Source organism: Bactrocera oleae, chromosome 6 (assembly GCF_042242935.1).
Source record: "Bactrocera oleae isolate idBacOlea1 chromosome 6, idBacOlea1, whole genome shotgun sequence".
Lineage (NCBI taxonomy): Eukaryota > Metazoa > Arthropoda > Insecta > Diptera > Tephritidae > Bactrocera > Bactrocera oleae.
The window spans coordinates 60096661-60111581 of record NC_091540.1 but is presented as its reverse complement, the minus strand read 5'-3'; the positions used below and the strand labels follow the sequence as shown (position 1 = coordinate 60111581).

Genomic DNA, 14921 nt, shown 5'->3' with positions numbered 1-14921 from the left:
ATTTGAACTGGACTATGTATATTTTCGAATTATCCAAATGTTGTTAAATGAAATTTTTATTTACACTTTTTGCATTAAAAGCTCTGCATATTTGTTTTTTCGAATTCAGAATAATTGTTATAAAAACTGTTAAGCGAAAGAGGAAAATATTGCGGATAGCTGAATAAACATTTTTATATGCTAATCGTTGAGCCTTTCATTTTAGTTTTTCCATGCCGCTCTAAGACTATACTATAGTGAGAAAGGGCTAATTAAACCAAAGTGTTTTAATCTGCTCTTTACTTGACTCTCACATTACCTAACTTGTATTTAAGGAAATGAGTTGTGAATGAGTGTCAAAAACTGAGCTTGAGCCTTAGAAGCTTCTATCGACAATTTTAAATAAACATGACATATAAAAGTCGAAGATTATTTAAAACATTTTTAGTGCAATTAAGTCTAAAAGCAAAACTTGATAGCTTTGAAGAATAATATTACAATTTTGGTTGTTTAATGTTCGGTTTAATATTTGGTTGGTTTAAAACTAAAAAATAATAATAAGAAGGTTGCCAACTGTCCAAAATTAAGAGATACAAAAACTACAGTGTGGTTATCAAATATGTAGCAAGAGGTTTAAAAAATTTATAGTTGAATAATTTTTTTTGAGAGGGTTGCCACCTATTTAAATTTTTTATTTTTCTAACATTATTAATAATACAATTAACAATTATTATTATTACGACATAAAAATCTAACTAAAAGAACTTTCGGTGCAGATTTTTTTGGGGAAGTGTTGCCATCCCTACAAAATTTTTAATATTTTAAATGATCAGGAAATACCCATTGCAAATTCGTTTCTGCCTTGTGTACACATTTTACTTCTTTTCTCTCTGCAAACAAATCTTACTTGTTTAACCACAGTAGTTGCAGATACTTATTTATTTAGGGGATTCCGGATTCGCGAAGTTACAGTCCCTTAACTGTAGTGTCACACAACTAGTGTGAGCCAAATAAAAGCTGATTTTTGGGATTAAACCAGGAACTACAGGATAAATTATTTGAAAATGTTAAGGGTAAATATATTTTAAGTAAAAATAATAAAAGAAGTATATAAAAAAACAGTTCAATATTTTTGGAGTTACAATCGATCGCTGACGGCATTAAAAATAGATCCTCCACTGCTGTAGTGATTCCGGCCTTCTGCGTGGATGAATCCTAATAAATAAAATCTGTACGACTTGTATTAGATATTGTTCGGACAAATACCTGCGGTCGAAAAAAAGTTAAAATTCGAAAATTTGAAAATTGGCGGAATTTTTTTAAAAAAAGTAAAATTTTACCCAAAATTTTGGTTGGTTTTGGCCTCCCAAAAATTCTGGTAGGCCATTGTACGGAGAATATATACCGAATATGCAGAAACATTTGTAAGTGGTCGGGTGATTGTCATCGAGTTATGATTCAAGTAAATTTGAAAAATGTAGTTTTTGGAAAAATTCTTTTAAAGATAAATTGATATGTTTTAAAAAGTTGTAACTCAAAAATTATTCTAGATATCGATTTAAAGTTTTCTTATAGTATATTTAAAGGCAATATTTAGCGAAATATGAAAAAATCGATTTTTTTCGCATTTCAACTTGCGACCACCCTTTACGAAGAGAGAATGTTGAAGTTAATGCGATGATCTCACTTCGTCGAAGAAAATGGTTTTTTGCCTCAGTTCATCACCAAGTAATGAATTATTGAGTTTTGCTTCACCAATAAAAATCACTGGGCCCAAAAGAAACTCATAAAGTCTACTGTTAATCTTTACAGACTAGTCAGTATTATAAGAGTTTGATAGTCGGCTCCTTAAGCAGGCGGCAGCAGAACTTTTGACAGAACATTCGAGTGTTAGCTCCCTTCAGGCAACTTAAAAACTTTCTGTCATTATTTTGGGAAGAAAAAAATGTTTGTAAAATGAATCAATTATCATTGAATCTGGATACGGGCTATAAATGACATGACTCTTTCTTTGTCGAACAACTTGAAGATATGAACTAACTTCCTTTTCATACAACTAGAGCTTTAAAAAAATTGTTATTGATGTTTCATTTTCGGCTCCACTTTTCTTCCCTTTTCTCCCCTTTTACTCATTGTCGTATATAAAAATTCATTTAACGGCTGACATAGTGGCCATGGTGTCATTTATCACCAGATAAGAATGTTTCCTCAGCAGCAGCTGCTCCGAACATTTTCACCACATAAAATGAACAATTTTACAGTGCGCTCCAAAAGATGGAGTACAACAGAAAAATGTTTTCAAAATACATATTATGAAATTTTTTCGCTGTAAACGTCAGGCTGTCGGGGGTGTGGTGTAATTAAGCGGCTTTGCTTAGTACACAAAAACAAAAACTGATTGCGAAACAGCTGCTGAATTTATTACGAATAAGGAAAAGATTGAAAAAAAAACACATAACAAAAACAACCAAAATCAGCCAGTAGGTAGAACCAGCTTCGACTTTTGATTAAGGCGACTATAAACCAGTTTAAACGCGCAACAAAAAAAAAACAAGAAGAGCAAAGCGTTGAAAGATTGTAAAAAGAATTGCGAATTCGAAATTCAAGTGAACTAGTCAAAATAGTTAAAGACACATTAAAGCAAAAAGCCGCAAACAGAGCGTAGCAGAATAAGGTTAACTAAATGAATTCGCGAATGTGCAAAATTTTATGGGTTCACGGGCATCCGCAGAACAACAACAAAATAAAATAAAATAATAGTAAATAAAAGAAGTAAAAGCATCGAGCATCTCATAGTTTCACACGGAAACGAAGTGACTAAAGCAAATTATAATTGGGCTTAACTTCAAACGAATAAGCAAACTTCGATAAGCGAGCGCGATAAATACATAGCTGTAGATGTGCGATTTTTTAGCGTAGATAATACATACTATGTGTATGCAAAACATGTACAACGAAGTTCTTGCAAAATTTTGCGTCAAACTCAGCGGCCAGTCACTCTTTTGCACAAGTCTTCGGGTGAGTTATGCGTACGAAGTCACTATTAGTAAAGTGCTTATGCCTTGATGGGGTTAACATGGCGCGAAAGGTGATTAAGGAAATGTTTGAACCGAAGCAGGTGCTTGCCCCCTGCTGCTTTGGCTTCTTTTATCTCATTTTCGAAAATTCGAAATCATTAACTTTTGGTCAGTGTATTAGATACATTGACTGTCGGCACTTTTACTTGAAATTAATCACTTTTACCGTGGATAATTTCATAATTTTTTATCTTATTCGACACATCTTAAGTTCTAGCTTGTTCATATACCGTCGAGGGATATGTGAATGAAGTGAAGACACTGGAGAACAGGCGAACTGAACTTATTCACGTATGGGTCAAAACTTAGAAGCAAGATTAGAGTGTTTTTTGTAAGGAGCTCACCTTCAAGCATAGTTTTAGGCTTCCGGATCATTGCGGCGTTTTTGAAGTAGATGTATTGCTTCGAAGTGTAGCCTCTTTCAGGGATGTGTGTATACACTCCGACAGCAAAGCGGCAATACTAGTTTTAGGTTTGCTCAGCTTGGACTCAAGGTTAGTTAAGGAGTGTATGTCCTCACTATCGATGGCATCAAGCTACATTTTTGTCAGACTTGTTTTGGTTCCTATGAAATCGCTGGAAACTACAAAACCGATGAGCTTGCAAGAAACGGCACCCTTGCCCCGATTACATCCTCTTGCCTTATAGCGACGGAATTTTGGACTTCGTATGAGTTTAGTAGTCACTGGTCAATAACTAACTCCTGTGCGTCTGCGAGATCTTTATAGAAGATTTACTGAACTACTTGCTCTCAGTAAGGTTCACCTTGCCGCAATCGTACGTGTTCCTACTTGTCGTTGCTCAATAGGCGTGCATCCGGTAAAGTTGAAAATTATGTCGGACGCTGTCAAAGTTGTATGGAGAACAATAAAGTGGAAACATACAGGCCTTTTCTGTCATATCTTCGGCCAACCTGGCGAAATAGCCGGTATTGATATCAGCCGACTCAACAAATTTGTGGTAGGCTTATAGCGCTTGGTCAATTCTTCAGAGTCTTCTCGATCAATAATTAAGAGTATTTATATATCACAATGGAGCGGCTTTCTTAGCTGTGTAAGAAGAATTTGTTTTTGGGTCGACCTTTCCCTAAAACCCACAATTATGAGACTAACCAATTTCAGGCTGTTGATATGAGCTGGCAAAACTTTAGGAAATATTCATGATGGTTATATTAAAGTGAAAAATGTGTGATAAGAATCGAGAAAATTGTACCAGATGCTCAAGCAAACGGGCTGAACTTGTGGTACAACACTGCGCTACACTACAAAGTTGTATTTTCATTTGTTATTCGAGCTATTTACAATCGTAAAAGTGAAATATGCAAAACAAAACTTGGTAGCATTGAAGATAGCGGCTATAGCACTTTACTAAGGTATCCGCATATTCTCTTTCTTCAAGAGATAACTTTGTTGTTGCTTTAACATGGTATTTTTCGTTTAAAGAGAGCACAAGCGAGCAAAGAAATGGCGAATTGAATACAGCTTTTAATGTCTTATATCACTGCTTTTATATGCAATGTTTTTGTAAGAGCTTCAGTTGTTTGGCATTATAGTTGTGTCTGATACGTTCTTTTGATTTATGACAATATTCACAAGTTCTTTGTGGTCATTAGTTTTGATCTACTGAATCATTTGTATTACGCGTGAAGTCTTTTAGGGTATTCATACCGTTATATTAATTTTTTCTTCGGCAAAGTTGTTGCCATATAGGTTTTCACTAACACAAAGTCTGCTCGCATTTGGCGGTTAAATTTGTTGTTAATTGAAAAATATTCACAGCTTAAATACAATAGTTATGAGTAGTTTACTGTTGAAATTTTTTTAAGTTTGTTTATAGTTTTCGTTTCTCTTGCGCAAGTGTTATATATCTATTTTTTTATGAATTTGCATACTTATTGAAGAAAGCGTTTGCGTCAGACAACTGAGACTATTGCCAAAAAAAAAACGAACCCAAAGTAATTAATTTGCATATTTCATGCGAATCACAGTTAGACGACCAAAGCTTCGCTAATGAGTGACTAAACGTGACGCTTTTGGTGTGGCCTTAGGAAAGTGTTTGGGTGTCAAGTTAGCCAGTCGATGACTCACAAGAGATGACTAGTGTCTGTTAGATATTCAAGCTAAGCTAGACAGTTACGCCCTTGAATATGCGGAAAAAAATATTAAAATGGCTTAAGTCGACTTAAGTTAATGAGAATAATTTAAGTTGCTCTGACCAATCTATACCAGAATCAGGGTTTTGTATTACCTTAAGAAATATCTCAGAATCGGAGGTTTTAATTTATACCAAAATTTTGTTAAAGTATATGCCTAGCTTTTGGTAAGAAATTAAAACAGACGTTTTAGCTTAAGTCGACTTAAGCTGTTTTAATATTGCCGCTACCATTAATTCATTTCAAATGTGTAACATACATATACAATACATATGTCTGCAGCAACTTATAATTTTTATATTTTTTATAGTATTCTATGGTAAAATAAATAATTAATGGTCTTTCTCTTTCAATTACAGATTTGCCACAAGCGCGTATATCCATTTTATATCAGCCACTGGAAATCATTTTGAAAGCGCGCAAAATTCTATTAATTAATTAATTAATGAGAGTGAATGCAATTTAATTTAAATCAATTTGTAGCGTTGTGATTTAGTGATTCAAAAAGAAAAAAAATTTAATAATAAATAACTAAATTGATAGTGTGCGAAATCTGCTGAAATTGTAACTTCTGTGTGTGCGCCGCTGAAAAGCAATTGAAAGAATTAAAAATTAAAATTCTACGCGTATTGCTAAATTATTCAATTAATTTGTGTGCTTTCCGCATTTGTTTGTTTGTTGGTTTGGTGCGTTTTTTTGTATGAGTTCGCGAAATCCGAGTAGTGGTAACGGCTTTTTATGGCACATCGGGCGCTCATTGCACAAGCGTAGCGAGAAGAAAATGAAAACAATTTCATGATACTACAAGTGGTCTGAATCAGTGATACTAAACTATTTGAGAATGCCGTCGACACCGTACGATTTGGTGCAGGATGATCAGGATTTGCGTGTGCCGTTGCATGCCGAACAGGCCTTCTTTCATGGCATCACATTTCAAGCTAAGGTGAGTGGAATAAAATTTCAAAATTTTTTAATTGGTTTCCATGTATAAAGCTTATTTTAATTTTTCGCCTTTAATAATATGTTCCACAATTTTATTAGCCAAAAACAATTTTTTCATCATAAGCACGAAAACCGAACCTAAAACACTCCTCAAATTACTTACGAAATACTGCTGGGTAAACAACTGTTTATTAATTCAAATTATTTATTAGGCAACACAGCCTAAGAAATATTTTTGATATATTATATTATACTCTGTAAGGCCTATGAGCTTGCTATGTCAGCTACTTCAGTCTCACTGGTTATAAAATACGAACGGGTACGAGCTGGTGGTAAATCGTTAGTGGTCTAGTGAGCTCTTCGCTTTCAGCAAAGTTTACCTTTCAATAGTTGTAGGAGTTCTAACTGGACACTGACCGATCGAGATTCATGCATAGGATGAACATTTTTATTGGCGAGAATCATCTCAGCACTTCCTTCCACGCCTTTGCCAACACCGCGAATCTTATACTTTTAGGTGAAATATTGTAATTGGAGATAAGGAGATTTCTGTCAGGTTAGACGAGAGCTGATATCCAACTACTGGTGTTTTTTATTTGGCTTTACAAAGGACTGTAAGTATAGCAGTTGAAGTGCAATCCCTCGCCAATTTGAGGAATCAGTCCTCTGACCTAACTGACCCAAGTGTAGACGAGTGCTGTTTTTTGCGGAAGAATTTTAAACAAGTAAATTTTGCAATAGATTCAAAAAGTAATTGCAAATTGTAAAAGAACAGGGTTGCTTTGAAAATTATTTAAAGAATTTAATGTATTTAAAAAAAAATCACCAAAAATATATTTTTTTAAATATTTTTTTTTTAACATTTGAGTCACATCGTCATTAATAATATTTTTACCATTTATTAAGTTTGCCACGAAGTTTTTTTAACACCTAAAACAAAACGTCAGAGACCCTATAAAGTATATATAATATATATCAGAGCACTATAGTATATAGCTGTCATACAAACTTTCCGATCTAAATCAAGTCCATGAACGAAAAACTTTGTTCTGCGAAAAAATACTTTCATGGAGTTTGGCACGAATTATTGCCCAAGACAGCGGTGCAATTTTCGAAGATATTATTCAGATCGGACCAATAGTATATACATAGCTGTCATACAAACTTTCCGATCAAAAACAAGGTAAATATCTTTATAAAATATCCTTATTAAGTAATGTTAATTCGACTTAAAGGTTTTATGTATCAAAAAAGCCAAAAAGTGGCTAGAAAGAACCAACAAAACGTTTTCCGTCAGATACAAACCGTTGGCTGTTTTCAGATTCACCATAGTTATAGATATAGTTGCTATAAGAAATGCACCTAAGAAGTGTATTATAGTTTCAAGGCAGCCAAAGTCAGCGTTTTTACTTGTTTGTACTGTTATTTACAGTCAGTGTCAGCGAAAACCATAAGGAAATATGTTAGTGTTAGAGCCATTTGCTCTTTACACCATTATATGGTACAATAAACTAAAATACCTCTGGCGTACTCAATCATTATTTATGAGCTTTTTAATTATATAATTCGTAATACTACCAAATTGTGACTGTCACTCGACTAAGCGATGACCAAGAAGTAGTTCACTGTGTTGCCTAATAAATAAATTGAAATTTTTATTGCTGACAATTAATAATGCATCTTAACTAATAAATGGGTTATATGCTACTGTATATGTATTGTATGTTTGGTACGTATGTATGTGTATGTACTACCAACATTTATGACCAATCTAAATGCAAAGTTATTGTGCAATTAATTTGCTTTAGTCACATGCAGATGCCAATGAGTAAGAATAGATGAATTTCTTATGATACTCTAAGCCAAGATCATACAAAAGTTCATATGTGTGTCTGTATATACATATATGTATATAATACAATATATTCAATTATTTTCGTTTTAAGCTATTAATTTCTATGTACAATATATTCTCCTATTTGTTTTCTAATTACAAATTCTTATTAAAACCGTAGAAGAATTGTTAGCAACTTGTTTTTTGTTTTGTTTTCCTTGTTATTGTTGTTTTTCAATTTGCTTTAGCTTACTTGCACCAATACGAAGCATCGCATCAAAATACTACTATAAGCATTTATTCAAGGTGTGATGATGCAGCTTTGTGGTATTCGGGTTAGTGTAATTGAATGTTAATTGGAAAATCCACCGAATATTCCATTGTAATTGAATGGTAATAATATTTAAAGAATTTCCATTACAATTTTCAATCGATTTTGGCTTAAATAAAAAATTAATTGCTGTTTTACATGTACAAATGTTTCAATTTTACAATCGTATCGAATATTTGGAAATATTCTTCAAGTTGCCGAAGTGAGTTGGGTTGTTGTGTTCTTTTATGTTGCACAAACAAAACAAAATTGCTATTGAAGTGAAGTAAAGGAATTTTTTGGAATAATATGCAGATAAGTTCTTGTTTAAAAATTAATTTTTTTTGCTTTAAAACTTTTTCGAAATCGAACGTATAGACAATTTCAACAAACAGGTACACTTTCGACCTAAATGGTAAGTTGGACCCATTGAAAACCGTTTGAAGTGCGAAGCTGACATTTTTAGAGGAGGTAGATAAGAGTGCAGTCTCTTTGGGCTAAATTTTCTCGATTTTCGACTAAAAGTCGAAGCTTTAAGCTACCAAATAGGCGTTTATTACCAACATATTTTTTTAAGATTGAATTAGTTGTATTAATCCAACAAATTATTGCTTTTTCGGGCGGATATCGAAGCTAGACATTCTAATTTCTAAGCTTTAAATCCCTTATCCACGAATTTTCCGGCTTTATATTTCTAAGTTAATCACGTCTTAAATTTATCGATAAATTACAAATAAATTACGAGTAAATATCCGATTCCAATATGTGATACACACAGCTGACTAAGCATAGTTCTACCGTCTTCTGCCGATGAAGTGCGGGTACAAATATACCTGCGACTAAGAAAACAACAAAAATATACAATAATGATTTAGCAATTAAATATTTACACGCTAGCTGCTAGCAATTGACTCGACAACAACAAACAAACACTCATAATAAATATGAGTGTATATTAACGTATATTAGTATGTATGAGTGTAAATATCATTAAAGTGTCTCAATTTCGTTTATTTTGCTCAAATTTGTTTTGCAATTGAGAAATTAAGCATTTTCAGGAATTTCATTTACAGTCTAACCTTCATTGTCTTAGAATGCCTAGAGGTTGGAATTTTTTGATTGCTTTTGCTGCCTCAAATGAATCACTGTACTCCGGAGAGGAAACGGCATATGTAGTATATGACACTTAAGACAACAAACATGCCTTTATACGGAGGCATCAAATTCAAATTAGAAACCAATATCAAATCACACGCATTGTCGAGCAAACAACAACAACAGCAACACCAACAACCTACCAATATTCTTAATTGGTCAGTTGAGCAAATGAATTGTGTGTGTACAAAGTTGAGTGCCAATAAACATTTCTCATTCATGTTGCAGCAAGGAAATGGTTATGTTGGAATAAAGACACATACATACATATGTATATATGTACATATTTACATGCAATGTAGTAACTGTTTGCTGATATCGAGTTGTAATTCAAATGTTTTTAAATTTTTTTTCTCTCTGTATTTACAAATCGAAATGCATGTGGCAAGCCACTGGTGGCCTTTGCAAAAATTTTTAGTATAAAAATAATAGAAATTTATACCCATATGCACCACTCTATGAGGTCAACCGCATGCTTTGCAAACTTTTTTGGTTATTTTCGCTTGGGAGCGTCTCTTATGAAATTTTAATCACCAACATTCAGTTTTTTTTATTCCTCTCTCATTTTATTTGTTTACCACTGAGATTGCAGGAACCATTAAAGATTAATTTACACAAATACATACAAACATACTTAAAAATTTACAGATTATACATACGTTTAAGTGTGACGTCCATTACAATATTTGATTATAATCACGAAGAGAATTGTGTTTGTAAATATTGCCTGAGTAAAACTTTAGTACTTTAGTATGGGGGTCGATGGTGACTCCCAAACTGATGAAGAAAATTCAAATAATTTTTCGAAAAAAAATTTTTAATATACAAGTATGTGTGTTTCGTCTTTGATTCAGTGTAAGAGATTACTGTAAAATGCAGAGTGAACTCAAGAAAAACGCTTTTGGATACTAAAAAACAAAAAAAAAAAAAAAATACGTTAACCTCGTTTGCACCGAAGCTAGAATACTCTTTAAAAATAAAGAAGTTGATTTTGATCGTTTAGTTTCTATGACAGCTATATGATATAGTGGTTCGGTCTGAAAAATTGCATCGATATTTTAGCGGTGCTTTGGATAATAATACATGATAAGTTTATAAGTTTCGTGAAGATATCTCGTCAAATAAAAAAGTTTTTCATACAAGGTCTTAATATGCCATATTTGTCCAATATCAGTGGTTCCGACAACTGAGCAACTTCTCGCTGAAAAAAGGACGTGTAAAAAATTTTAGATCGGCAAACAGGTGGACAGACGAACATGGCCAAATTAGCTCGTCACGCTGATCGTTTATATTATATATTACATATACATTTTATAGGGTCTCCGATATTTCCTTCTTAGTATTACAAACTGAACTGTTACGCTGTTGAGGTATAAAAATTTTAAGTAGAAAGGATCTAAAAATATGGGCAAATGTAAGACTGAATGTATTGCTGTGTAAATTAGAATCTTAAAGGTCTGTTCATAACCTCGTAAAGGCTAAAATATTACCAATACCATTTTCAAGAAAGTCAAAATCCCTTCACCGTTTTTGTTCTTGATTATGTCTGAATAACACGACTGTTATAAACTTAGGTATTACAAGCAGTTTGTTCAGTGGAGCCGGAAAAGTCTAACCACGAACTCTTTTGCCGATATACCATAAATAAGCTTTATATAACAGTCCTAAGCATCTCTAATAGACAGTGTCTTACATTCCATACATGTATATAACCATAGGCTAGAGGGAAATTTCAATCAAACACGTAACAAGATCGCTTTTGATTATACTTCTTTTTAATATTATTCCGTATGCCTTTCTACAAAAAACGTATGAATCAGCTTTCGGAGACCTCCACGTCGATCATTCAATATATTCTTTATAATTAAATAATAAAGTAAACAAAGTGGCATGTAGAAAGCTGGCTTATTTGTCAACAACGTAAAAATGAGAATAAAGTACATACATATGTATACTAATGAACTTAAATGCAAAGAGACCCTCATGTAAGCAAACACACAATGTGTATAGGTAAACCTCTACTCGCAGATTCAAGTTAGTTGCACACGTGTGGCATGCACTGTGCAAATAGAATAGATTGCAATTGCGATTTCAAATGCAAACGGAAATGGCAGCACATCCAAAAACTATGCCATAAACCTATGAAACTCAAACATACATACATACACATATTTTCATACATACTAAACTATGTAAAAAAGCACTTTTTTGAGTATATACTTTTAGCACATTTAGACCTAGTGGAGTAATAAACAGCTTTGTGCAGTTAGCTCGACAAAAAAAAATCGTATGTGTGTTTGCATAACAGTAACTCTTTATTGTTCTACTTTGTTGTTGTAATAAGTTGGTGAAGCACGGCACTTTTCTTTGTCGTAGCATTTTTTTATGGCTTGCAAAATTTTTAAATGCCCTGATCAGTCGAGCGATCACCCAGTGCATAATGCTAATTGAAGCGTATGTAGTTAAGCGCTTCTCACTTCGTAATGAGTCATTGAAATCAAGTGCCAAAGTCTATTTCCGATTACGGCGTCACACAAAATTGGTTCGCGGCTTTAGAAAATAGTCACGTAATTGAAGGATGATTTCATGTTAGCTCATCGTAATTCTGATTATTGCGAGGTGAAGAAGGTACTAAATGAATATTACTAATACTACTTTATATTGAAAGTTGTAGTTGTAGACAATTTACGACAACTAGAAAATTGACATGGTTAAAAATTTCATCTTTACTCAATTTAGTAGTGAAACCAAGGTGCTTAAGGCTACTGTAATAAGGTCTATTGAATGAAATACCAATAACTCAAGGTTGTTTGTTGCATAGTTTCCACGTTATATTCATAAACCTACATCTCATTACTAGTAAGGATGCGTTTGTTACATGTAGGGTGTAGCTACGTTGTGAATCATCTCTTTTGCGTTCTCTACTCGACATTGTTTTTGCATAAGAGTTTGGTACGAGCCTATTAGTGACACGCTTCATAACAAAAATATTAACCAAGATCTTTTGAGTGGATCCATTAGAGATGTTGACATCCTCTGCTATCTCTCATGCCAACATTTTAGTATTTCATATTGTATGATAGCTGATTAAGTTTAGTTTGACAATAACCAACGTATGGTAACGAAAGTTGCCACAGAAACAATGACACTCTCGAGTTTATTGCTCAATTACAAACAAGATGTTTACTAAACACAAAAATTTACTCCGATGAGTTAGCATTAAACACGATTTATAAACGTGGAGTTTATTATATGCCACACATTTCTTTGACGATTTAGCTTTAAACACTATTCAAAAAAGTGTAGTTTGTTATATACAAAAAGTTATTTTGTCGAGTTAACATTAAACTCTACTCACAAACATAGAGTTTACCAAAACTTCCTTAAACGAGTCACTCTTAAAAACTACTTAACATAACCATACAGAACTCACTTAGACGAGTTTGTCTTAAACACTACTCCCAAACATAGAGTTAACCATACGCAAAAATTCACTAAGTCAAGTTAGGCTTAAACACTATTATAAAGATGCATACACAAACATTAACTGAAACGGGAAAGCCTTAAACACTACTGTAAACACGGAAGTTACAAGTTACCATACACAAAATTTTACTTCAGTGAGTTAGTCTTAAACACCACTCAGAAACGTGAAGTTCTTATGTATAAAAATTTACTTGAGTGAGTTGGCTTTAAACCCTACTATAAACATGGAGTTTACCATACACAAAAATTTACTTGAGCGAGTTAGTCTTAAACACTACTCACAAACATAGAATTGATTATACATAAAAATGCAATTAGTCGAGTTAGTCTTAAACCTACTATAGACAGGAGTTTGGAGTTTACCATACACTAAAATTTACTTCGGCGAGTTAGTCTTAAATCACTATAGTGCTATAAATATGCGGTTTGCCTTCAAAAAAATTTACTTGGACGAGTTAGCCCCAAACATGTACTCACAAACATAGAGTTTGCCATACCATACACAAAACTTGAATTAGTCGACTTAGCCTTGAATACCATATTTTCAGTGTTTTGTCATAAAATTTCGTCACAATATTGAGAAAGAATTACTTCGAAATTTTTTTTTCAATATATTAAAATGTACTATTTATAGCTAAAACCAATATAAATTGGAACTCAGAGCTTCAACACAGTCGTTTAGTCTTGAACAATATTCTTCAATACCTACTTAAGCAATTTAAAAACCTTACTGACAATTGCTCATAAATACAAAACCTTTAACACTAGTTATTAAATAGGGTTAGGAATCGTTTTGTAATTCTGAGGAAACTCGACATTCGAAGAATGAAGAAGGAAAGAGAAAATGACAAGAAATAATTAAAGTCAGGTTATAAACCACAGTCCATAACTTCATTGCACCAATTCACCGCAATAATGTAAAGTTCACAAATGTGCAACAACTCACATTTCGTGTGAGTCAGTGGCAACTTTAGAGGCAGTTGCAAAGAGAAACGAGCAACAAAACTACTTAAAATAAGAAAATGTGTAAACTTGTGGCAGACGTTATGAGGCAATGAAATTTTCGTTGAGTAAATGACATTGGGTACGGCGACGACATTGGATACAGGTCGTCTTGAGCACGCCACCAACCGGGCGTATGAGTGATGGCAATAAAAGTTGGTGAAAGAGCGGCGGCAGCAACACGGAGGCGGAAGCAGTTCGCGAAATGTTAATGTGACTTCTGAAACGAGCTGTTGCACGGTTGTCGCGCTTCCATCAAGCAGCAAATGCAATTGGGCGGAATTTGGAGCGCATACATATATATGCTTCATAAATATATATACATGCACACAAACGTCGGTGCATTCATGCGAAAATACATAATTATGCACGTGTCGCCGTGTCAGCGTTGAAGTCGAGTAATTGCAGTCAGTTTGTGGCAACTCGGCGCAAGCAGCTACACGAAATGACAACAATGATTGCAACAAAGCAACAGCAACCGTAATTATGTTGCACGCGATTGTTACACATGAACTTGACAAAGCACAAGCAGTCAACGCACAATAAATATTTGAGCAAAAAAAAAAATTAAACAAAATTATAACAGTAATAATAATAATAATAAACGCTCTCAGCAGAGTTGCAAAGTTTTATTGATTTCTTCAAAGTGTGCGCACTTTTCTCCATGTAGTGGCGTGTGTAGTGTTGGCTTCGTGTCACTGCATGTCATGTCTGTCAATTGTTTCAATTAAAATTACACTTGTTTGCAAGTGTCGATTGAGTTTGCCATTTGCTCGCCGCGGGCAATCAAAATATTGAGTTGTTGCAATTGACGAGTTTAAAACGTTTCACCGCTCTTTTGGAATAAGTAAAAATGTTTGGATAAATGTTCATATAATTCGATATGCCACAAAAAAATATATTTTATATGAACAAGGAAAAACGTTAACTTCGGTTACACCGAAGATATAATGCCCTTCACAAACGCAAAATATTTCTTACAAG

At 33.5% G+C, this 14921-nt stretch overlaps 1 protein-coding gene across 5 annotated transcripts in view; it reads left to right on the top strand.

Moving 5' to 3' along the window:
- Nucleotides 1–14921, top strand: part of LOC106619944 (capon-like protein) — a 260136-nt gene that overhangs the window by 22138 nt on the left and 223077 nt on the right. For all 5 annotated transcript variants that reach the window (XM_070110859.1, XM_070110857.1, XM_070110856.1 and 2 more), the window contains exon 2: nt 5568–6151. In XM_070110859.1, the coding sequence (XP_069966960.1) occupies nt 6050–6151 (102 nt within the window). In that variant the 5' untranslated portion in view covers nt 5568–6049. The remainder of the gene's footprint in view (nt 1–5567; nt 6152–14921) is intronic.